Below are 26,533 nucleotides of genomic sequence, written 5' to 3'. Positions count from 1 at the left end.
TATTATAACCTCTTGCTGAATTGATCCTTTTATTATTATATAATGACATTCTTTGTCTCTTTTTACTGTTTTTAACTTAAAACCTATTTTATCTGATATAAGTATAGCTACTCCTGCTTGATTTTGGTTTGTATTTGCGTGGAACATCTTTTTCCATTCCTTCCAATTTAGTCTGTGTGTGTCTTTACAGGTGAAGTGACTTTCTTGTAGGCATCATATGAGTCTTGTTTTTCTTATCCATTCAGCCAATCTACGTCTAAATTGAGAAATTTAATCATTTACATTCAAGGTTATTATTGATAAATGAGGACTTTCTCCTGTTATTTTGTTAATTGTTTTCTGGTTGTTTTATATATCCTTTGTTCCTTTCTTCCTCTCTTATTGTTTATCTTTACAGTTTGGCGATTTTTTGTAGTGTAAGGCTTGATTCCTTTCTCTTTCTCTTTCTCCTTTCTGTATGTGCTGTACTAGTGAGTTTTATACTTTTGCATGTTTTCATGATGATAGTTATCATACTTTCACTTCCAGTTGTAGGACTCCCTTAGGCATTTCTCGTAAGGTTGATCTAATTCTGAGTATAGTGTTCTTGCCTGACAGGTTTTTTTTTTTTTCCCAGCACTTAGAATATGTCATCTCATTCTCTTCCAGCCTGTGAGATTACTACTGAGAAATCTGTTGTTAGTCTAATGAAGCTTCCCTTATATGTAACCTTATGCTTTTCTCTTGCTGTTTTTAAAATTTTCTCTTCATCTTTGACTTTTGACATTTTGACTATAATGTACCTTTAAGAGAACATTTTTTGGTTTGAATTTATTTGGGAACCTTTGAGTTTCCTGGATCTGGATATCCATATTTTTCCCAAGAATTGGGAATTTTTCAGCTATTATTTCATCAAATAGGTTTTCTGCACATTTTCTCATCTCTTGTCTTTCTAAAACTTCCATAATGTGATTATTTATTTGCTTTATGGTGTTCTGCAAGTACTATAGGCTTGTTTCATTCTTGGTTTTTTTTCTGTATGCCTGGTTTATTTCAAAAGATATGCCTCCAAGTTCAGAAATTCTTCTGCTTGATCTCATCTGTTGAAGCTCTCGATTGTGTTTTTTATTTCATTAATTGAATTCTTCTGCATTAAAATTTGTTTTTTAAATAATATCTCTGTTGAGCTTCTCATCAGATCATGAATTGTTTTCCTGATTATCTATCTTTATTCTTTTATATCTTGCTGGGTTTCCTTAAGATCATAATTTTGAGTTTCTTTTATAGCATTTCATAAATTTCCTTTTCTTTGAGATCTGTTACTAGATAATTATTATGTCCCTTTGGAGGTATCATGTTTCTTGCCTTTTCATGTTTCTTGTGTCCCTGCATTGATATATGCACATCTGGTGGAGCAGGTACCTCTTCGAATTTATGGAGCAGCTTTGACAGGGAAAGATTTTTTTCTGGAGATGGGTCCTAAGTTGTTGGTTTGGGTAGGGTACACTGGCTTTGGTTCTAGGTGGACACAGTTATTATAGTCTCTGCAGTTTCTTGAGCTGTAATCCACATAATTGATGTTTGTGAGTACCTCGATGGCCTAGGCTGCAGGAGTTTGTGAGTGTAGTGGGTAGTTTTGCTGGGGGATGGGCTCCTGAACAGACTGATTCCCAGGCCTGGGATGTACACATGCATGAGGAGACAGGGCTGCCAGGCTCTTTTCTAGCCAAGGTCATAGGTACATGGCAGGTCAGGTGGTTCAGGTACTGGTTTGCCCACCAGGGGCAGGGATGCTGAGTTCCTTGGGGGTGTGGGATTGGGAACTGGCTTGCCAGGGGTGGGGCCACTGGGCTGTTTCTCTGATCAGGGACATGGGTCCGTCAGGCTGTTTGTTTCGTCTGTTTCAGGATTGACTTTCTACTGTGCAGGACCAGAGTCATGGCCATTCTTGGGGCCAGGCTTCAAGCAGCTGAGGTCATGGCACTGCAGCCACCTGTGTGGGGTTGGTGAAATGATGGCAAGGAGTCAAGGTTGGAGAGGCACAATGGCTACTGGCCCCCAGAGTAGGGGGGCCAACTACTGCATTACTGCAGTAGCTCCAGTTTCAAGATGGCACTGTGCTGCAGCAGCTTTGGTCATGAGAAATAGGCAGTGCACAACATGTACTCATACTCTGGAGTAATGCAGCTGTGTGAATTCTAGGCAGCTCCCCAAACTGGGCTCAGAACTTGGGAGGACGGTAGGATTCTCCTATAGTAAGGACTGCAGGTGTCTGGGCTGGCAATGACAGATGGTGGGAGCCTTTCGCTTACCTTTTCTCTGCAAGGGGAAGTCCCTCCTGTCTCTGAGCCAATCCTAATAGAGGAGATGGGGCAGCAGAGCCAGGATGCCTCGCTCCCCTCTCTATGCTGCCATCCTGAGCTTTTCCACTTCACAGGGTTCTTGCCAGTCACTTGCTGTACCACAGTGCTCTCCCTCAGACACTCCACTTGAATTTTAGTTGTTTATTAGTTGTTTTGGTCCTTTTTTATGGGGAAGACAGGCATCAGGCACCTCTAGTCGGCCCTCGTGCTCTATGTTGATTCTTTTTTTTTTTTTTTTGTCAGTACATTCCAAACATGTATAACTAATGAACATGGCCTAGGATTTTTTTTTATTGGTATTCACTTCAGTAACTTGAATCCACAGATATAAGCAGTATATAACCAGAAAGTTACAAGTAAACACAGATTATACATGCAAATTTCTGTTCACAAAAGTCACATGTGCAAGGTACATGAATTAGAAGCGTGCATCTAGGATTATGGCCAAACTGTTTTTAAGATGCAGAAATGTAAATTTACATCTTGAAAATATGAAGAGGTGATCTACACACTTCAGAAATCAAATGTTGCTTACACCAGAGATGTACGACAATTACGGGATTCAAGTGACAAGCAATAAGATCTCAAAAATTAGTACTGGTCAAAGAGAATGGGAATATTTTTACATTTCACCGAAAATATATTGACTACTAGAATATGAAATCTAGCAGGTACTCAGGGAAAAAATTACAAAATCTAAAGCCAATACTTAATATTTCTTATTACCTAAACAACAGCATGACAGCATGATATTAACAGAAAACTGCACCTGCATTTGAATTGCCAATCTCATTTTAATGAAGTTCTCCAAAAATGAAATGCAACCAAAAAAAGGTCAAACTCCAAATGAAAAGTTTGCAAGGCTCAGGTTAAAACATGGAATGTTTCTGATGAAAGTAATAAAAATACTATTGGTTTTGTTCTTTATTAAATGGAATCAAATATTGACATTTCTTTGCAGTTTGGAACTACTAAATTTCATTTTCCCAAATGGTTCTACATTTTTTTCTTAGTAGTGCAAGTTGTCTTAAGTAGCTTACGAAGTCAATCTCTACAAATTACTTCTACAAAAGAAAAACTATTCATTAATCATATGTATTTTTTTGCTATAACACTTAACACATGACAGACATTATTTCTCCACCAAAACAAAAGAGTACAGTAGTTTTCTTCTGTCAGTATTGTATTTTAAAAAGGTTAACATTAAACACAAAGAACCATTATTTTCTTTGAAATCCTTAAATCTTCTTGCACATCTTAAATTTCCTTCTTCTGTCTGCATTCTTCTGCCAATTTATTCAGAAATTTATTTAATTTCTCATAATGAGGAAGGCTGCTGCAATGAGTATTCTTTGCAACTTCTTCATTTGCATAAAAGAGTGAACACAGCTTACGGTAAAACCCTGTTTTAGGTTCACATAGTCTATACCAACAGAAACATTGGGCTGATATGGTCCAATTCTATACTCATCTGGGATTGTATAGTCCTCCTTGTTCTCATCACTTTGGCCATCTGCATTTTCACTTATGTTGATTCTTAAATGCATTTTACTATGAGAGAAAAAGACAAACCCCAAAGACTACATACTGCCTGATTCCATTTACATGACACTTTAGAAAAGGCAAAACTATAGGGAGGAAAACAGATCAGCAGTTGCCAGAAGTTGGGAGGACAGATTGTCTATAGAGATATAGCACTAGAGAATTTTGAGGGCGATGGAATGGTTCTCTATGGACTTATGCTGGTGGACACCTGACTATATGTTTGTCAAAAGCCAAGGAATTGTATGCCACAGGAAGTAAATTTAAAGAATCAACCAGGGCGTGTCAAGAAAGATGGAATTCAGACTGAAAAATGAATCTAATTACATTACAGATGAATCAGGTAACCATACTAAAGGGTATGGAAAGGAAAGGAGCTGACCTAAGTCTTGGAAAACAGTGTTTTGACTAGATACTGCAAGCCTAACCTAAAGACAAAAATAACTGTATACACACACTGTACTCCAGTTCAGGGGTTAGCAAGTTACAGCCTGTGGGCTGGCCATCTGTTTTTATAAATAGAGTTTTATTGGAACACAACCATGGTGTATTTACTTATTGTCCATGGCTGCTTTCAAGGTACAACAGCAGATCTGAGTAATTGCAACAGAGGCTGTATAGTCTGCACAATCTAAAATATTCACTGGTCCTCTATGAAAAAGTTTGCCAACCCCTGCTCTAGTTGATAAATTTGTTTCTCAAAGGGGTACTGGTTGGCAATTCTGAAACTACTTTATCTGTACAGTAAGGTTGACCAAATAAGTAAATATGTAGTAGATATAGTGGATAACGAGACCTAGGTTTCTCACTGTTACACACAGGGAATGGGAAAAGCCTAGAATGAACCTTCTGATGTCGGATTAGAGAAGGTAGTGTCAGTATGAAGTGTGTGTGTGTGTGTGTGTGTTTAATATAGGGATGTGTGTCTTCCCATATGTGTTTCCTAACTTTGTCCACTGAGAGGGCCCAGAGGCAATGAGTACACCTAGTGTCCAAATTTTGGTTTCTAAATGTCATTCTCAATGAAAGGACTCAGGGCTCCTTGGAGAAGTGGTTGATTTGACTGGGGCAGGGAGGATACAGGAGGATCCTGGAGTATCATACGGTTCTAGAAAATAAAGTGGTACTCAGAAAAGTATGCAACATGTCAAAGGGACACAGGAACCAACTGAAAAGTTCTTCTAATGGCCAAAACAGAAAAAAATTGAACAACAAAAGAACTATCATAGTATTGGATTATAACCCAGAGAATAAATGAAATATCCATAAGTCCATTTTTCAGTTATTTCAGTTAAATAAATAACTGAAAAATGAATATATAGGAAAGAAGACAAATCTCCTTAATAGGAGAATGTCAGTTAATAAATGCTAAAGGAATAAAGGAAATACAAAATTGCCATTAGACAAACACTAGAGTAATAATTATTTCAGGAGAGCAACTGATGAATGCTAAAATCAGTAGACAAAAGCTTAAGCAGAAAGAGGACATTCGAATAGTCTCACAGTATCTCCCCCAAAATATTTAATAGTTACAAATGGAAAATTACAGTGGAGAAATTCAGCAGACACCACTTTAACCAAGTGATCAGGGTTAACATCACCAGTAATAGGATATATTGACATCATGTACTCTCTCATACAATGCACTGAGAAGGGCACATCACCTCTGTGGTATCCTTCCCAATATGCATAACCTTAATCTGATCATGAGAAAACATCAAACAAAACCAAATCGAGGGACATTCTACAAAATAACTGATGAACACTCTTCAAAAGTGTCAAGGTCATTAAAAACAAGGAAGGACTGAGGAAGTGTCATAGATTGGAGGACACTAAGGAGACATGATAACTGAATGCAATATGGGATCCTGAATTGGGTCCTAGAACAGAAAAAAGGACAACTGATGAAATCCAAATAAGTTATGTGCTTTGGTTAATAGTATCGTGCCAAAGTTAATTTAAAAAAAATTTTTTTTTGACACAAAGTCTCACTCTGTCACCCAGACTGGAGTATAGTGGCACGATCTCGGCTCACTGCAACCTCTGCCTCCCAGGTTCAAGTGAGTCTCCCACCTCAGTCTCTTGAATAACAGGGACTACAGTCACGTGCCACCACGCCTGGCTAATTTTTAAATTTTTTTGTAAAGACAGGGTTTCACCACGTTGGCCAGGCTGGTCTCAAACTCCTGACCTCAGGTGCCATCCGCCTCAGCCTCCAAAAGTGTTGGGGTTACAGGCATGAGCCACCACACCTAGCCACCAAGGTTAATTTTTCAGTTTTGGCAAATTTCTATGGTTATATAAGATGTGAATATAATGGAATGGTGGTTGATAGGAATACTGGGATTCTCTGTACTGTTTTTGCAACTCTTCTGTAAATCTAAAATTGTCTCAAAATTTAAAAAATATGTGTTTTTTAAAAAAGCTTATGGAGTCTTATGAGCTGTATGTGTCTTATGAATGGGACCACATAGATTAGTAATTAGGCTGTCACAGACTTACCCTAGGTGGATAGCCATAGAGAAGATACTGTTAGAAACACTGCTTTAGTGAAGAGCCTGTCATTTTGCCTTCACTTGAAATCACACTGCTGAAATCTGTTTCTGCTGCTGGATTGATTTCAGGTTTTTTGGTTTTAAGCATTGTGTCTTTATCGGTGATAGGTTGGTGGTACATAGAGATGTTACAAGGATGTATTTCTGATTAATTACATGGCCGTACCAGTGTACAAGCTGCTGATCCTTTTTCTTTGCATTCCCAGGGTCGTTATGGTTGCTGTCGCTTTCTACGAGATGGATATAAAACTCCTAAAGAGGTAGGTTTCTTTTCTCCAAAATGAACCCAAGGTAGAAAGGCCACTTCTACCTGCAGCCTCATTCAGAGAAAACATTTACCTCACCGATGGTACTTATAGAGATCACTAAGTAGTATTATAATAACTGATGTTTGCTATATTTGTTGAACTTGGCTTAGCTGCCAAGTTCTCAATTTGTAGGCCTTTCTGGATTAAGTAAAATAGAGGAAGGTGTAGTCCTTCTACCTCTTGTGTTGGTTAGTTTCAAGAAAGAACTGCTGATACATGATAAAATCAGTAGATGAAAACTTATGCAGAAATGGTATTTGCATTGTCTCAAAGTGTCTCTCCCAAAATATTTAACAATTACAAAGGGAAAAATCTTTCCATCAGGAGATCTTTCTGGCCCCACATTCCACCTCTTGTAGTTGGTTAGTTCTAAACAGTGCTAGATTTTGAAAAGGTAAGTTTCTTTTATTCAACGAGTCAAAAGTTCATCTTGGAAATATAAATGAGAAAAATTCAGTATTATTAAAGAGATTGAACAGTCAATATGAATCACTTTCACTGGTAATGGAAACATTGTTTAAAGCTTAGATTTGATGGTTGAGAGACATTATGGATTTTTAAAAATCATCAAGCTCAAACTCTTCTGGTCTACTTCCTCTCTTCCACTTTATTTTTTAGCCTTGAATTTGACTTCTTCCCCTATTAGTGTACTAAACTTACATGTTCTGAAACATCATCATAAGCTCTTAAATGACCAATCCAATAGCCTTCTCTGAATCCTTATTCTCCTTGACTTCTCTATAGTACCTCACTTTTTACCTAGTCCTAAATTCTCTTGAAATTCTTTTCCTGTTTTAATTTTCCCACTACACTATCCTGATTCTTCTCTTTCTGTTATTCCCTTGCCCCACTCTGAGGGTTTACCAAGATTCCATTCTTAAGCAGTTTGCTCATTTTATTTAGTACTATTTCACAAAGCTCAGCTGTAACTTGTACTTCATAATCACCTCTATGAAGATGATTCCCAAACCCTCATCTCTAGTTGCTCTTCTAAACATTTCTATTTGTATGTCCTACTACTACATAAAACTTAACAAATATAAAACCAAACTCAACTTTATTGCAAACCAATCTTATTTCTTCATACACCCTCTTGTGATACCATTGCTATCCCAATTCCACTAGTTAGAAGTCGCATCATAGAGTACTTGCTAAGGGAAGGGAGTATGCACATGCTCTGCCTTCCTGAACTCCTCTAAAACAATCAGTAATGAAAGCCCATGTTATAATACCTCTGAACTAAAGATATACATCTAACCTCTGAGTGATGACAGACTTTATTGTGTTTTTACTAGGATCCCAATCGTCTGTACTATGAACCAGCTGAGCTGAAGCTATTTGAAAACATTGAGTGTGAATGGCCATTGTTCTGGACATACTTTATTCTTGATGGGGTCTTCAGTGGCAATGCAGAACAGGTAATAAGCTAGGGAAAGAGTTTTCAGCTGGATGTTCTTGTTATATCTTCTTACAGCTAATAGTATACCAACCCTGTGTCAAGATGGAAGTCTTCCTAATAGGGGAGAGACAGTTGTTCCCTACAGGCTACTAGCTGAGGGCACTAAGAGTTAAAAGACCTGGATTATTTTTTTCTTCTTTTTTTTTTTTTTGAGACAGAGTTTCGCTCTGTCGCCCAGGCTGGAGTGCAGTGGCACGATCTCAGCTCACTGCAAGCTCCGCCTCCCGGGTTCACGCCATTCTCCTGCCTCAGCCTCCCAAGTAGCTGGGACTACAGGCGCCCGCCACCTCACCCGGCTAGTTTTTTGTATTTTTTAGTAGAGATGGGGTTTCACCATGTTAGCCAGGATGGTCTCGATCTCCTGACCTCGTGATCCGCCCGTCTCGGCCTCCCAAAGTGCTGGGATTACAGGCTTGAGCCACCGCGCCCGGCCTTTTTCTTCTTTTTAAAAAAAATTTGGTTTCACTCCTGACCATTTAGTGCCCAACTATTGTCATTGACTTCTTCAGTTTCTCTGTACATAATGAAAATAGTTTTTCACCATTCATTAAAGAATATATTCCTAAAAGTCTTTGAATTTCACAGATAAAGACATACTGTAAATGCAACGTACAGTCAGTTCTGCTATAATGATACATATGCAATCTTTTTGTTGTTGTTGTTTTTGAGACAGGGTCTCTCACTCTGTTGCCCAGACTGTAGTGTAGTGGCGTGATCATGGCTCACTGCAGCTTCGATCTCCTGGGCTCAAGCAGTCCTCCCATCTCAGCCCCCTGAGTCACTTGGACTATAGGCACCTGCCACCACATTCAGCTATTTTTGTTTGTTTGTTTGTTTGTTTGTTTGTTGTAGAGACGGGCCTCGCTTTGTTGCCCAGGCTGGTCTCAAACTCCTGGGCTCAAGCTATCCCTCCTGCCTCAGCCTCTCAAAGTGCTGGGATTACAGGCATGAGCCACCACACCCAGACCATATGCATTCTTTAAAAATCACCATGCTATGCATATTTAAGAAATAAAAACTACAGGGCTTGTGAGAAAATGGGGTAAGGAGTGCAGCACATAAAATGTAACACATACAAAATGATAGGAACCTAATAAAAATAATAGTATCATGGCTTTATACATGGTAAATAGTAAAGAAATACCTAAATACCACAATAGTTACGGTACTTTCACCTTAAAAAAGACCCAAAGTTTGCTTGTGCAAGTGTGTACGCAAGTTCTCACCAGCTCACCCACCTAGCTCTCGTGCCCACTACAGAATGTGCAAGAGGAAGAGAACAAAAGTGGGATTAAAAAGAGTGAGAGAAAACAGAGAAAAAGAGCATAAAACAGAGGGGAAAATTTTTTTTAAAGGCTGAGAGGAAAGAGGTAGAAAACTGAAGAGAGGGGAAAGCATGTGGCTGCATATCCAGGGTGGCCATCAGAGGATTGCAGCTTGTAAGTTCAGTAGTGGTGAAAGGAGTGTTACCTGAAATTGGACAGAAAGGAGTAACAACAGATGTGAATGGGTACAGTTCATTGTTCTCCTGAGATGTATGCATGTGTGTTTTGTGTATTCTTACATGGTCCAGTTCAGCTGAGTACATTCTCAGTATGAAATTGTGCATAACCAAACATGAAATTCATGTTATACTCAAATTTTCCCCCAATATATGGGAAGCATTGGAACAAGTTTGTTTACAAAGTATTATAGCAGAACTGACTATATTTTTTTTTCATCATAAATTACAGTTTTGGTTTTTTGTTTTTTGTTTTGTTTTGTTTTTTTACATTTTATATATTGCTAAGCTTTAGCAAATGGTTAAGCACAGAACATAAACTTGACCATAATAGAACCTAATTTGGCAGGTAAAAATGCAGTTTTAAGACAATACATCCTCAAATCTAGAAGCTATACTTAAGAAATACATAGTGGAACGAGACAGGCCTTTGGAAGCAGACTGCCATGGCTACACCCTGGACTCAACTGTGTACTTGCTCTGATCTTCCACAAATTTACAACCTCTTTGAGACAATTTCCCTGTAAAAAGGCCTTAATTACACATAGTTCCTAGGATAGTTTTTAAAGTTAAATGCATTAAAGTATGCAAAACTCCTAGCATAATATTTGGCCTATAACGAGCATTTAGTAAATACCCTTTCCTTTCTATTTTACTGGGTGAATTAGCTTCTTTGCAATGTGACCTTCTTTGGCTACAGTCTTCTCCTGGGTCCCCAAAGGGACTCTCTATAAGTCTTTTTTTTCCTGCCTTTCTTTTATCTGCAGGTTCAAGAGTATAGAGAGGCTCTTGAAGCAGTCCTCATCAAGGGCAAAAATGGAGTCCCACTTCTGCCAGAGCTGTACAGTGTTCCTCCTGACAGGGTGAGTCAGACAGTGCCGTAACATATAGCTGATAGAGAAGAGGGGCAGTACCTTGATAAGACTACCTCATTTGAGTCAAATAATTTTTAATCTTATTTTATTGTTCTGAAAGCTTGTCTTTAGGTATAGGACAACATAAGTATGATTTTATTCCTTTAAAAATAAAAATTTTGAAACAGTCTCAATGATGGTACTGTTGCACAGTGAGACAAGGACAAGACCAAACCTAAATCTTGAGAATGATGTAGAGATCGCTAGTAAAAACTAGGATGATGTTCTGCGTGGACTTTCAAGATTTGGTATTCTCTGCTTTTAGGCCAGTAATCCAGGACTGTTTTAATAGGTAAGGCTTGGAAAATGAATATGTCTTGTTTTCAGACTGTCATTTCCCCAAAATGCCAGTCGGGTGTAACATTGTTCCTCTTCTCTACTGCAAAAGAGCATTAGACATGGGAGAGAATAGTCTTCCATTCCGGTGAGAATGAGTAGAATAAGCTCCCAGTAACATCAGCAGCACCACCTGAGAGCTTGTTAGAAATAGATTTCAGGCCCTACCTCATCCCCACTCAATCAGAATCTGCATTTTAACAAGATCCTCAGGTTATCTGTATGCACATCACAGTTGAGGAGCACTGCCCTAGATTATAGTAATAGTGCTTCACTTTTCAGTGCATCGCATATATAGCTATATAGGGTATAAATTACAATCCAGTCTGCCTTTTTATTGTCCAGTATCTTAAACCTTCTATTATTCCTCATCTGGCCTCTTCATCTTTTCTTTTAGGTCGATGAAGAATATCAGAATCCTCACACTGTGGACCGAGTCCCCATGGGGAAATTACCTCACATGTGGGGTCAGTCTCTATATATTTTAGGAAGCTTGATGGCAGAGGTAAGAGGAATCTTCAAGGCTGTCCCACTTATTTCTGCCTTAAGTCACCATAATAATCAGATTTTTAAGTAGCTCATTAAATCTGAAGGATGCCTTCTGCCTTTTGCACTTTGCGTTAATTATAGTTTTCCTCCAGATCTTCAGAGTAGGGAGCATAGCCAACCCTCACTAAAAGCTCTTGCTCCCTGGCAACCATGTCCCTCATGCTGCCCAGGACTCCCTACTTTGGCACTGTATTTGGAGCTGCTCAGGCCCCAGATCTATCCCTTTCAAAACTCCCCTCAGTGCCCTGCCTGGTGACTAACAGATGCATTTGTGCTTAGCTAGTTATTTACTGATAATGGATTAAGTGCTAATGTTTCCAAGCAACATAATGTTTCATTCTTTAACTGAATTAACTGATATTTTTAGGTGCCATGATAAGTGATTAGGAACATCGTGGCTTTTTTTTGTTTGCTTGGGTTTTTACATTTGTTTGTTTTTTGTTAAGGGGCTCTCTAAATGCTCCTTATATCAGATTCTGTTGAGATTGCCCTTAATGAGGCATTTGGGAGTTTCTGACTTTGTGTCCACCTTCTTTGTGACATTTTGAGCCTGCACAGAGGCATTCTGTTTCTCAGAAGATTTTCATATCATCTGGCAAGTCTACTTCCCCACTCTATGTTATTTTGATAAGATATAACCCAGGCTCCTAGAGGATCAAGAGTGGGACTTAACTATCCTATCTGAGATAGACTCTTTGGCCTGTTTATGTATAACCACTGATTTTTGCAGCTGTTTTGTTCATTTTTCTTGTGTGTCTGTGACCATGGCTGTTTGATTACTCTTAGTCGACATTACTAAATGAATCCAGCAAAAGTGGGCAGAATGGTTTGTTTAAATAATCCTTACCTGGTAACTTTGTCGTTCAATTAAAATAAAATAAATGTATTGATAAAAAGAATGCCACAGTGATTGGTATTCTTTTTTTTTCTTTTTTTAAATTTATTTTAATTTATTTTATTTTTTGAGACGAAGTTTCACTCTTGTTGCCCAAGCTGGAGCGCAATGGCGCGATCTTGGCTCACCACAACCTCCGCCTCCCAGGTTCAAATGGTTCTCCTGCCTTGGCCTCCCGAGTAGCTGGGATTACATGCATGCACCACCATGCCTGGCTAATTTTGTATTTTTAATAGAGACGAGATTTCTCTATGTTGGTCAGGCTGGTCTCGAACGTCCAACCTCAGGTGATCCGCCCACCTCAGCCTCCCAAAGTGCTGGGATTATAGGCATGAGCCAGCGCGCCCGGCCAGTGATTTGTATTCTTGAGGAAAAAATAGGCGAGTTCATCGCATTTCATAAAGGGCAGAAACTCAAGTCAAAAGATTTCTGATGTACGGAAGGCATAGCAGATACATGAACAAATGAGAATACAGCAGGACTAATGGCTTAAATTACTGATAAGCTTTGTGATCTAATCGTCTAATCATACGTATATCCAAAGAAGATAGAGGAATAACCAGAAAACATTCTGTTTATTTATAATTTATACCCAGCTGAGTGCAGTGGCTCATGCTTATAACCCCACCACTTTGGGAGGCCAAAGCGGGAGGTTTGCTTGAGTCCAAGAGTTTGAGACCAGCCGGGGCAACATAAGTGAGGCCTTGTCTCCGTGAATAAACTAATTAGCCAGGCATGGTGGCACACACCTGTAGTCCTAGCTACTTGGGAGACTGAAGTGGGAGGATTACGTGAACCCAGGAGGTCATAACTGCAGTGAGCCATGATTGCACCACTGCACTCCAGCTTGAGTGACAGAGAAAGACCCTGTCTCAAAAAAAAAAAAAAAATTATACCATACATATTTATACCCTACCTAAAAAAGGATTTGTGGCAGCCAATAGAAATTAACTCTAGATAAAATGAATTTTGGTGTGAATCTGGGAGTTCAAACATTTTCATACAGTGAAGGCATTTGTTTCCTTTCTACACCTGTCTGTTGAATGTTATGGTGCAAGGTTATGGGCATAGGGATGTTGTTTTCCCTCAAATATTAGCTTCTCTTTTGAGACTTAATAATCTGTCTTTTTATGGTTTTTCTTTAGGGATTTTTAGCCCCTGGAGAAATTGATCCCCTGAATCGCAGGTTTTCTACTGTACCAAAGCCAGATGTTGTGGTTCAAGGTATGTATTCTTACTCCCAGTGGAAAAAACTTACATATTAAAGGTCTGGTTAGGGGTAGAGATCTTTAGGCTAGTAAATTATGACTTTATTCTATATCTTACACTTTATTAGGATTCAAAAAGTATATAATGAACTTGATACAGTTTGGTTTCAAAATGCTGGTAATCTTAATAATAAACAAATGAATGACGTGCCATGTCAGGGGACTCCAAAATATTATTTGACACTCTTAACCACTCCTTATGTCTGGAAATTATTTTCTTTTCATTGTCATAACATTTTAGCCTCCTGGTTATCTCTGCTTTTTCTCTGACCACTCCTTCTGTGCTATTTCTACTGTACTTCTTTCTTTATGTATCCTTCTAATGGTTCTGCACTTAGTTTTTTTTTTTTTTTTTTTTTGAGATGGAGTCTCGCTCTGTCACCCAGGCTGGAATGCAATGGCACAATCTCGGCTCACTGCAACCTCCACCTCCTGGGTTCAAGCAATTCTCCTGCCTCAGCTTCCTGAGTATCTGGGATCACGGTCGTGTACCACCACCCCCAGCTAATTTTTGTATTTTTAGTAGAAACGGGATTTCACCATGTTGGTCAGGCTGGTCTTGAACTCCTGACCTCGTGATCTGCCTGCCTCGGCCTCCCAAAGTGCCAGGATTACAGGCGTGCACCACCGTGCCCAGCTGCACTTAATCTTATACTCTTGTCTTTCTGTATTTATACTCTGTATTAGTTAGCTAAGCCTGCCTCCTTCATCGTAAATTTGCTTCCATGGCCCCAACTATTACCTCTTTGGAGAATACTCCAAACCTTTGTTTTTATTCCTAACAATCTACTTAAATTTGGGACATCTACTTTCTGCAAAACACTAGGCTGAGTTCTATAAACATGTTAAGAATTCTAGTCCCAATATCTATAAAACCTCTCTACCATTTACACTTCAAATACAAAACTGACCTCTTTTGTCTCCATCCCAACCTTTTCCTCTCCTAAGAAATGCAAATCCTTCTACCTTTCTTATTTCTCTCAATGATATCACCATTATTCTAGTCTCTTAGAGTAGAAGACTTGAGGTAATTTTTTACTCTCACATCACAATCCAATGTGGTGTTGTGAAACTCCTTTGAAATGTCTCCAATCACTTGACTTTGGGGTTGGCTCTATATGGAAAATAATCTCGTGCGTTTTCTAAATTTTCTTATACTTGGCATCCCATGTGGTCATACAGGTAGTTCTTGCTTAACAACGTATATAGCAAACATTATATAAAAGTCATTACTCTCCCTTCCCATGAGAGATCTTGTTCTCCTTTGAGGTTTATTCCACCTGTCTGTGTTGATCTCCTGGTTGTTCTAATTCATTCTTTGAAGACTTTGAGGCTTGGCTACAGCCTTCCTCTTCCTCTCCAAATCCTGCCATAGAACTAGACTTTAGCATTGATGTCAGTGCAGTCTAACACTTCAGTCTCAAAGTTCTGGATATCCATAACTCTAGTGACCTTTCCTTCTACCTATATTTTTAGCCGTCCACTCAAAGGACCAAACTTTAGGGCTCTTTCACTTCAGATATCTGAAATTCCAATATTTTACTCTGTGATCATAGTCATAACTTTATTTCAACTTTCTTTTTCTTCCCATTACCCTTGTTTCTATTTTCCCCTAGTTTACCCTTTTCTACCTCATGTTGTTCATCTAAATCTCCCAGTCACCAATGCACCATTCTTCTATTACACCCACTAGAAAAATCACAGCCCTAGGTCAGTGTTACAGTCTGCATTTTCTGGTCCTATACCTGGCCTGCTAAAAAGCTATTGGGGAAAAAAAAAACACAAATGAGCAGGGTGGTGGCACTGGAAATCATGGTCTCCAGCTCAGCTAGGTTTACAGTGCCGCCTGTTCATCCTTGTTGTTATTAATAAGTCAGCATTTTCATACTTCTCAACCACTATTCCACACCTTCTCTGTTTTCAATCCCCACCTCTTTTTTCAGCCTAATTCTTGGCCTGCTGCTTCATGCCTGATAATATTCTGATCTTTGTCAGTGTCTCAGCCCTCCCCACCCCTACAGTCTTACCTATCCTTGCCTCATTTTCTGCAATCTCAGAAAAAGGGTTTCTTCTCCTATTCAAGGACAAGTCTTCCTTCTGATGTTTGATCATTATCTTCTTCCCCGGCCTTCTCTAGAAACTTGCTCTTTCCTGGAATCCTCAAACTCTCCCGTTCTGTTGGTTCTATTTTGTTTAGTCTACTGACATGTTCATCTCCCTCTAGTTACACTATATAGCTTCTTTCTTTCTCATCCAAACTTCTACTTTTTTATATTCCCTTTATTCTGCAGTATTTTATAGTCTGGCTTACTACTATGAAAACAATCTTGCTTAAATTACCAGTGACCTTTGTATTGCCAAATTTGGTAGGCACTTTTTAATCTGCATCTTACTGGAGTATTTAATCTGTATCCCATGTCTTCTACGATGCCATACTCTCTTGAATCTCCTTCAACCTAGATTAAGCACATTTCTGTCTCATTCTGGTCTTCCTCTTCTTCTTTGCCCCCTAACTATTGGTATTTCTGAGAATTCTGTCCTTAGCCCACTGCTCTTGCTTCTCTAAATATTTATTTCTGTTCCTCAGCCTCCTCCTATTCCAACCTTTTCCCTTTTCCCTCTTTCCACCTTCTTACTTCTTCCCTCACTCCCAGAAGATGATCTCACCTCCTATACCATACGGAAAATATAAGTCATGATGTAAGAACTCCTCCACTTCACCCCAGGCTTTTCTTCATTTGCCCATGTCTTTTATGTTGGCATTTTCCAAGGTTATATTCTAAGTCCGCTTCTCCTCTTCTCTATATATTCTCCTTGACCCATCTCATCTCTTTCTATGCTAATGAGTTCTGAATCTGTATCAGCTTCCTTTAAGATAGCCTCACTTGGGTGTCTCACTTGCACTGTAAATTTATTCAACATGTCTAAAATTATTCAGCTACACCCTCCTAGTACTACATCACCCATACCTGCTTTTCCTCCTATATGCCTGTGTCATTAAATGACATACCATCCTCCCAGTTATAGAAATAAATACCTAGGGAATACTTGATATCTTCCTCTCTCTCATCTCCTACATTCAACAGTTAACAAGTTTTGGCTGCTTTATTTCCTAAATAATTCTGAGATCGATCCAGTTTTCTCCAGTACCAATATCTTGATCCTAATGGAGGTAATCACCATCTCTTCCTTACATTACTGTAGTAACTTTTTTTTTTTTTTTTTTTGAGATGGTGTCTCACTCTGTCAGCTAGGCTGGAGTGCAGTGGCACGATCTTGGCTCACTGCAACCTCTGCCTCCCGGGTTCAAGTGATTCTCCTGCCTCAGCCTCTGGAGCAGCTGGGATTACAGGCACGCACCTCCACACCTGGCTAGTTTTTTTATTTTTGGTGGAAACGGGGTTTCACCATGTTGGCCAGGCTGGTCTCGAACTTCTGACCTCAGGTGATCCACCCACTTCGACCTCCCAAAGTGCTGAGATTACAGGCGTGAGCCACAGTGCCCGGCCCTATAGTAGCTTTTTAGCTGGTCTGTCTATCTTCACTACAGTCTGTCAGTTTCTTCTCTATCAAGCTGAATGTACTATTTTTAAGGTACAGGTATTAATATGGTATTCCTCTGATTATACCTCAAGAAGGGCTTCCCATTGGCAGTCTCCTTAATATGACTTGTAAGGCCCTTTAGATCTAGCCCCTGACCCCATCTCCAGCTTCATTTTTCATCATCGCCCCTTTATACTACATGTTCCTGTTATAAAGGGCTTTTTATAATTCCTAGCTCTGCCTTGTTTTCTGTTCCCTTGAGCCTTTGCCCATGCTATTTCTTCTGTGTGGAACAATTTCTTCCTTATTTTTACCATATCCTGTTGCAGGTTAACTTCTATTCAGGCCTCTAGCAGGACTCTATAGCCATCTCATTTTTTCCATGTAGGGATCATGTCCTTAACATATGGCAGTGCCTAGCACATAAGAGGCAATAAATACGAATTTTCTAAATATTTTATAAAACAAAAAAATTAGTTGCTTGGGTTGAAGGCACTCCTGGGGCCCCAGAGTATTGTTCACTTGACTGTCCTTCAGTCCCCTGTACTCTTTACAACCAATTCCCCTGAAGAATCCTGAGGCTCAGTAGAAAGCAGTTTGGAAAGCATGGCCCAAAGATGAAATACAAAATCCTTCAAGTGATGCACATGCCCTTCATGATGCTCTATCCCCTGTCTATCTTTGCAGATCCATTTCTTTTGCCACTATGCAAGGTATACTATGCTATAGCAATATTGAAGTGTATATGGTTCTTCCCACCTCCCTATATGCAGCCATGCTTCTTTTCAACTCTGTGCTTGATAAGTTCATTCTGGACCCTCTTCCTAGAATGGCTATACCCTTCCTAGTCCCTTGTTTCTCCTAGCTAACTTATTCATTCTTTCAAACTCAGTGTAGGCATCAACTCTTTTCGGAAGCTTTTCCTGATACCCCACCTCCCAACCCCACACTACCTAGCTGTCACTCCTGGATGATCTCATAAAGTTTTGTGCACTTATCTCTATTTACCTAGCAGGTCATTTTACAATCCATGTGTATGCCACTTCTGTTACACTGAGAGCTCCTTGAGGGAAAGACTAATTTATCCATTTCTATATCTGTAGTGACTAGCATAGTACCTCATCCATTGAGGTACTTAATAAATGTTTACTAATGAATGAATGGATTGCCATATGCTTTTTCCTGAACTGTCCTTAGCCCCTTATCGTTCTTCCTCTGCACATTTTTCCCTGAAGAATCTTTTATTTTCATTTTTTCAGTTACAAGTAATCAAGATGGTATTATGTCCAGGGGACTCTGTGATCGACATATCCTGCTATCCTGGCCCAGACAACAGCAGCCCATTAGCATGAGGTTTCCAAGATAGAAAAATATATAAAGGATAATGGCAAAGGAAGGCAAAGTAGCACTTTGTTAACTAAGACTTTACTTCAAAAACTCAATGTAGAAAATAATGGTAAGCTAGAATGAACCAAGCAGTGCATTCTTTTTCCTGTGAACAATCCATCACATCTCCCAGCACTAGAGGAGCAGTAGAGGGCACATTTGCCACTGGTGCTTAGTGTCAAGACAGCTAAAGCCTCAGTTGGATTACTGGCCCCCAGCCGGGTATCTGTTTCATAGAGGGAAAGTGAAAAGAAGAATCAGGAAGCTGGCCTAGCCTCGTCTCTTGTAGCTGGGCTTCCTACTTCAGTGACAGGAGTATAAGAGGAAGAAAAGGGAGTTGTCCAGGCTTGGTAGGCTCTGAATCTAGAGAAGTATCATCCCCATCTCTCCCCAGCACCCCCTACCTGCCGCCTAAAAAACATACAATTCTATATGTTGATGGCTCAAATTGTTATCCCCAATTCACCATGCCTTCTATCATTCTCTAGCTATAGGCAACTCCTGTCATTAGGATGTTCTTTATTACCCCCACATACCTGGCTCTGACCTTAGGTTTACTGATATGAAAGAACTAGGGGAGTCAGTTTTTACCAAAGCTCTACCAAACCTCATGATGGATTTTTCCCCCATTTAAACATGGAATCTTAGATATAAAGAGAGTATGGTATTCTCTAGGAGCACATACATATTTAGCTAAAAAGCAAAAATTAATGCTCTAGTCTTGAGATCTTTTCCTTTTCGTTTTAGATAATATTAAGTATTTAACATGACACTTATTTTATCAAAGTCCCTCAATAACTGTTCATTTCCTCCCATTTCCTTTTTTTCTCTTCAAAAGAAATTATATAACTTGAGAGATTTCTAAGTTGCTATTGAAATAAAATTTTCTGGTGACCTCATCTTCTTTGTCTCCTATAGTCTCCATTCTAGCTGAAACAGAAGAAATCAAGGCCATTTTGAAGGACAAGGGAATTGACGTGGAGACCATTGCTGAGGTATACCCCATCAGAGTACAACCAGCTCGTATTCTCAGCCACATTTATTCCAGCCTAGGTAAGGAGATTGGCCAGGCTGCTAGAATCAAAGCATTATTCAATACAGGCTGGCTTCCATCCTTTTTAATTCTTCATGATTGTGTGTTGCTTTATTAAGCTGGAGCTGAGAAGGAATTTAGAGTCTCTAGAATCCTAGTTTCTTACCTTCTCTATTCTGAGCAGGCCTGATAATTTTAGGTGTGTTTTTTGAACCCTTTGGATACATAAGGCATGACTATTATCAGCCAATATTGTGTCTTTATTCCAAGTGTGTGCTTAAATAACATGTTCTCTCCTTTCTTGGAACCTGTACCTCTTTTTCAAATACTTGCTTATTTTATATGGAATGATAGCCAAGGAACTTGTTTTTAGGTCTTTCATACTTTGTCATTTAATGAACTAGTTCATAATATAAAAGATTCCTTAATATAATACTTACTTTTAATTAGTACTTATTTTTAATTAGTACTTATTTTTTAATTAATTCACATATTAAACTTAGTGATAGACTTTTTGAATTAAACAAATTACTATATTGTTATCTAAAAGAAATTCTAAACTACTCTTGTGGAAGACTGAATAATGACTCCCCAAAGATATCCAAGTCCTAATTCCTGGAACCTATAAGCCTTACCTTATATGGCAAAACGGACTTATTTGAGATAGGGAGATTATCCTGGATTACCCAGGTGGTCCCTAAATGTAATCACAAGTGTCCTTATAAAAGGGAGTCAGAGGAAGACCAGACTATAAAAGTAGGAGATGTGACAACAGAAGCAAGAGATTAAAGTGATAAGGCTGTGAGCCAAGGAATTCCCACATCATCTAGAAGCTGGAAGAGGCAAGGAATGGATTCTTCCCTGGAGCCTCCAGAAGGAATCAACCCTGCTGACACTTTGATTTTGATTTTAGTCCCATAATACTCATTTTGGACTCATGATACCAAGAACTGTAGAAGTATAAATCTGTGTTGTTTAAGCCACCAAGTTTGTGGTAATTTGTTACAGAACCAATAGAAAAGTAATACAATCTTAAACTACAAGGGAGTAGATTTGTAAAAGATTGGCTCTTAGATAGTGGATTGCCTCTTACAAACCCAGAAGTTAGTTTGTATATGTGCGTGTGTGTGTGTGTCTGTGTGTGTGTCCTTTTTTATCATTACCCAAGAAAGGTATGTTTGTAATTAGAGTTAAGGCAAGTAAGGCAAGTATTCCCAGCTGAAAACCAGCCTCCTTCCCTTTTCACTGGCACTTAACTCCAGTCACTTAATTTCTTTGTCTAAATTGAGAGGAAATCAACCAAGGAGGAAAGGACCAAGAGTTAGAGCTGACTTTTGTCTGTCTCTAGGAACATATATTTAATGCCAACAAGGCTTGAACTCCTTGCATTCCAGAGCTATTAACATTGCATCTGGCTTTAGGAGTATATGGATTTCTTTCTTCCATCCTAACTATGATGTAGGAATGTCCCTTTCCTAAAAATTCAAATATAACATGGTTAGAATTTTCTAAAGAAACTTTGCTTTAAAAAGATAATGAAAAACTAAAATATATACACATAGAAATTAACAAATTTATTGAATATGTCTCAGATCCTAATAAATTTCTAAAATCTAGCCACAAATTAGCTTGAATATTATAAAATACTCCTGGTTCCCTCTATTTACTCAACCCTAACTGAGGTAAATACCAAGTCAAGGTTCTGAAACTTCTGAGGCTGATTTGGGTGGATGCTTTGCTAGGTGGGATGCATACCTCACCCCTTCCCAGAACCTGCTTCCTGTTTTCATTTTTTGGCCATTCCCTGTAGCCCCAGACCTATAATCCACTTCTAGTCTCTAGATACTAGTCCACTAGCACTAAATCCCTTGAGGTAAGGAAGGTATTTCCCTATTTAGCCAATATCTTACCCACCTGAGTACTAGTTGATCTTCCAGTCACCTTCTTTGTAACTCTTAGAAGTCTCTACAATTCTGGGTTTATGCAAGTCCTGTTGGTGACTTTGACCTGATTCTCTGGCTCTCACTCAAAAGTTAATAGGTTAATTTTACCCATTGCTTCATTGCATCTATTATTCTAAATTGGCATATCTTACTGGGAAACAAGTAACTTCTAAGCTCTGGGCCATCATTTCTGGAATCTGCCTGCCTCGCATCAGGTCTCTCCAACAAACAGAAGCAATCTCCTTACTATTTACTTTTTCAAAACCTAGACTCCATCTTGGGCCTCTTACTAAGTTCTTGTTTTCTAGCGAAAGGAAATAAAAACTAAATGAATGATCAAATATTCCAGGGACTCAAGTGACAAGTGGACATTTATCTTCCTGATATGTTCTTTCATTTGCTCCATTCATTCATTCATAAGCATTTATTGCTCACTTATTATGTACCAGGCACTGGGCTAGATGCTATGGAAGACATAGCCATGCAGCTAAATAATCACAGTACAATCTTATAAATGCTATGACCATGGTGTTACATATGAAATACAGAAAAAAGGGGATAGATTTGCCTGGGGAAATCAGGCAAAGCATGGAAGGGAAGTCAGGAAAAGCGTGATAGATGAGGCAACATTTAATGACTTATCAGTCAGATGAGTGACTATTCAAAATTCTATTATTGCAACAGTTTCACAATAACTAAATTGCCCTAAGGATACATCAAATGACAACCATAATTCCCATGAAGGAAAAGGAATATTTCTTTACTGGGTGTATTTGTTTATATATGTTAGCTAAACGGAGTTCTCTCACCTCAAATCCACAGTATTTCATAGTCAGTTCTAAAACATCTTTTTTATTTTTTTAAATTATGAGATTAATCAACTTTGTAAAAGTAAGAATTTAAATATTAAGTTCAAAACTTTATATAATGCTAATTCTTTTCTAATCTCTTAGTGCATATAGATACATTTTAATAGTTATCTTTAACATGCCTATATTCACTTGTGTTCTGTTTGTTTTCACTTATTCTCTCATGATGCATTTCCACATATCGAAATAGCTATATAGTATTTCATCAAATTAAAGTAATTATTCCCTTATTATTAGCTGAATTGTTTCGAGAATTTTTATCCTTCTATAAATGCCTTTGTATAGACCACTGTTTTCTTAATTGTATATTCTCAGTAAAGGGATTCTGGATAAGGTTGTGAACAGGTTTTTAGCTCTTGTTACATGTTGCCAGATTATTATTTACAAAGACGAACTAATTTATAGTGACATAACTAAGATATAAAATATGCCTTTCTTTTTTATTATCCCACTAACATTGGAGTTTTATTTATTTTTGGTAGATAAGTAGGTTTTAATATGTATAAATTATTTTAATTTTCTATCTTTAATTCCCAGTGACCTCCACATTTTTCTATTTTTGCTTTACCTCTTTTTTTTGAAACTATGTGTCTACAATTGCTTGCTTATCTAATAGGGTCTGCACATTTCTGTATATATTTATCAATTATTTGTATTTTATGGTAAGCTTTTATCAGTGAGATTTTTATATATTTCCTAGTCTATTACTTTCTTTTAGATAATTATTTCTTGCCTTTGTGCAAATCTTTAAATATTAGATACATCCATTTTATCAGATATATTTTTCAGTCCTTCAAGAATTATGACTTTATCTCCTAGTTCTATCTGAATAGGTATGCTATTCTGGTTCTTTCCAAATTTCATAAGTTATAAGTTATCTGATTACAAATTGGTATGTATGCATTGACTGCAGGGAACTGGAAAACAGAGACAAGCACAAAGGAAAAAGATCACAATCACCTGTAATTCCACCACTCAGAGGAAGCCACCTTTTATTTTGGCATATTTGTTTCCAATCATTTTAAATAAAATAAGTACAAACATGTTTTTAGAAAAATGATGTCATTAAGAATGGATTTTGCATTCTGTTTTTCTTGAAACATAACAATAGATGATAAACTCTGTTACGTTTTGGTAAGTAGCCACCTACAATCCAATTTGATAGCTGTATTAATGTAATTTCTTCAAAAGTTATTTTCATAAATAGCCTTTTTCTGTTAATTTTGCAAATTGTCTACTTAGATTCTTTTGCCATTTTTCTACTGGATACTTGTTGATTTCTTACTGATTTTCCTGAGGTATTTTTAAATATATTAGGGATACTGACACTTTCTCTTCCACCTTCCACATGTTATTGCAATATTTTGCTATTTTATTATTTGCCCTTTAATTTTGTGCTGCTTTTCATGTATAGAAGTTTTATATTTTATGTAGTAAAATTTTCTCTTTTTTTGGATTCTTTCCTTGCTGTTAAACTTAGAAAGATAGACCCATCCCTAGGTCAAATACATTTTCACTGCATTTTCTTTGTTATTTATGGTTACAATTTTACATTTAAGTCTTAGGCTACAATATTAATTTTAGTTTGTCCTATGAGGTAAAAACCTGACTTTTTGCCAAATAACCAATTGTTCCAGCACTATTGATTGAATAGTTCATATATACGTTGTTTTGAAATTCCATCTTTATCATTTACTGTACATGCATATGCTCACTCACATGTGTGTGGATACTTTTAATCTTACTTTTTGGTGCTGCTGATCACTGTTTCTTCTTTCCTAGTACTATATTTTTTAAGTTATCATAGTTTTAACCTCACCAATGATTATGAAAATGTAAGATAAAAGAATAGTGCTATATAATTTTTTGCCCATCAATTTTACAAAAGTTGAGTGCCAATATCCAGTGCTGATGAATATATGGAGATGTGGACACTCTCAGCATCCTGGTAGTGTAAATTAGAGGCAGGTAGGCATTACCTATAAAAAAATGTAATGCACATGTCTTTGACCAACAACCTTAGTTCTAGAAATCTACCCTTTTCTTTTTCTTTTTCTTTTTCTCCCCCTGAGATGGAGCCTCACTCTTGTTGCCCAGGCTGGAGTGCAGTGGAGTGATCTCGGCTCACTGCAACATCCGCCTCCCAAGTTCAAGTGATTCTCCTGCCTCAGCCTTCCAAGTAGCTGGGATTACAGGTGCCCGCCACCATGCCTGGCTAACTTTTGTATTTTTAGTAGAGACGGGGTTTTACCATGTTGGCCAGGCTGGTCTCGAACTCCTGACCTCGTGATCCGCCCACCTTGGCCTCCCTCCCAAAGTGCTGGGATTACAGGCGTGAGCCACTGCAACCAACCTAGAATCTATCCTATATAACACTCGTACAAGTACACAAGGATATATATTCAAGGATGTTCACTACGTTATAATTTGTGGTGGCAAAACAACAATTAGAAGCACTGTAATGTGTATAAACAAGAATGGTAGAATTATGTATATTGTATCATAGCTAAAAAGAAAAGGTAGACTTTCAGCTTCCAGCTGTGATGAAATAGCTTGTATTGGGCTGTCATACTAAGAATAACTGGAATGGCTAGATTTTAAAAATGAAGGTGAGTGAAGGCTTCAGAGAGTAATTACAACAGCCAGAACTTGAGAAACTAAAACCTTGGACAGAAGAGACACTCAAAGAATAAACTCGCTATTCTCTGTGCAGCTTACCTTTGAGGCGTTTGCTGATTCTTAAGTTTTGCTTGCGTGAAGTAAGGGGCCAAGAAACTAAGCAGAAAGTCTCACTGTTTTACGGAGACAAAAATTGCATTTCAGGACCTTCCTATGTGGAAGGGATTGTGATAAACACCTTGTGCTTTCAATAGAAACCCCTAAAGAGTGGACTATACCTTAGGAGTAAGGAAAAGCCATAAATAGACAAGTTCTTAGAAAGCCTCAAACACAAATCCTAAAACAGTCTTCTCAATTCCTGATTGGGCTAAGAAGATTTACTTATACTGTATCTGCCTGCTAAAATAAACCGAATCTTCTCTGGAGGGAAATAATATCATCCAGAGCCTCTACAATTCTTTATACACTGTATTCAGCATTGAAAAAATATAACAAGACATGAGTTAGAAAACCATGACTTGTTATTAATTGGTAAATTAACAAAATTAATAAAAGACAAAAGAAAAAATAATCAAAACAGACACACAGACTTCTATTCAACATAGCATTTTTTTTTTTTTTTTTGAGACAAGGTCTGACTGTATTGCCCAGGCTGGTCACAAACTCTTGTGCTCAAGGGATCCTCCCACCTTAGTCTCTGGGACAACAGGTACACACCATCACAGTCGGCCAGCACTGGAAGTTCTAGCCAGAGCAGTTAGACAAGAAAAAGAAATACAAGACATCCCAATTCACAAAGAAAAATTAAAATGATCTCCATTCACAGATGACATGGTTTTATTTAAAAAAACAAAAACAAAACAAAAAAAAAACCTGTGAGAACTAATAAACAAATTCAGCAAACTTGTAGGATACAGAATCAGCACACAATAGTCAGTTGCATTTTTATACACTAAAAATGAATGATTTGACAAGGAATTTAAGAAAACAGTTCTATTTATAATAGCATCAAAAAGAATAAAATACTTCAGAATAGGCTTAACCAAGGAGGTGAAAGACTTGTACACTGAAAATGGAAAAACATTGCTAAAAGAAATAGAGAAGATACAAATAAATGGAAAGACATGCTGTCTTTGTGGGTTAGAAGACATAATATTGTTAAGATGCCAGTACAACCCAAAGCTATCAACAGATTCTATGCAAGCCCTATCAAGAGCCCAAATGACGATTTTTGAAAAATAGAAAAATTTGTTCTAAAATTTATATGGAATCTCAAGGGACCCTGAATAGCCAAGATGAGGATGTGGAGACATGAAGACTCTTGTGTACTGTGGATGGGAATGCAAAATGGGTCAGCCCCTATGGAAAACAGTATGGCTGTCCCTCAAACAAATTAAACATAGTATTACTATATGATCCAGCAATTACACTTCTGAGTATATATCCAAAAGAAGTGAAAATAGGAACTTGA

The 26,533-nt window shown here is 38.0% G+C and overlaps 1 protein-coding gene across 5 annotated transcripts in view; it reads left to right on the top strand.

The window, feature by feature from the left end:
* Positions 1–26,533, top strand: part of PHKA1 (phosphorylase kinase, alpha 1 (muscle)) — a 129,923-nt gene that overhangs the window by 44,894 nt on the left and 58,496 nt on the right. For all 5 annotated transcript variants that reach the window (XM_011998219.1, XM_011998218.1, XM_011998217.1 and 2 more), the window contains exons 9-14: positions 6,646–6,699; positions 8,043–8,165; positions 10,475–10,570; positions 11,355–11,462; positions 13,547–13,625; positions 19,517–19,651. In XM_011998219.1, coding sequence (XP_011853609.1) covers positions 6,646–6,699; positions 8,043–8,165; positions 10,475–10,570; positions 11,355–11,462; positions 13,547–13,625; positions 19,517–19,651 — 595 coding nt within the window. The remainder of the gene's footprint in view (positions 1–6,645; positions 6,700–8,042; positions 8,166–10,474; positions 10,571–11,354; positions 11,463–13,546; positions 13,626–19,516; positions 19,652–26,533) is intronic.

Source organism: Mandrillus leucophaeus, unplaced genomic scaffold (assembly GCF_000951045.1).
Source record: "Mandrillus leucophaeus isolate KB7577 unplaced genomic scaffold, Mleu.le_1.0 Scaffold561, whole genome shotgun sequence".
Classification (NCBI taxonomy): Eukaryota; Metazoa; Chordata; class Mammalia; order Primates; family Cercopithecidae; genus Mandrillus; species Mandrillus leucophaeus.
Note: the sequence above shows the minus strand (reverse complement) of the source record. Positions and strands in the feature narration are given on the sequence as shown.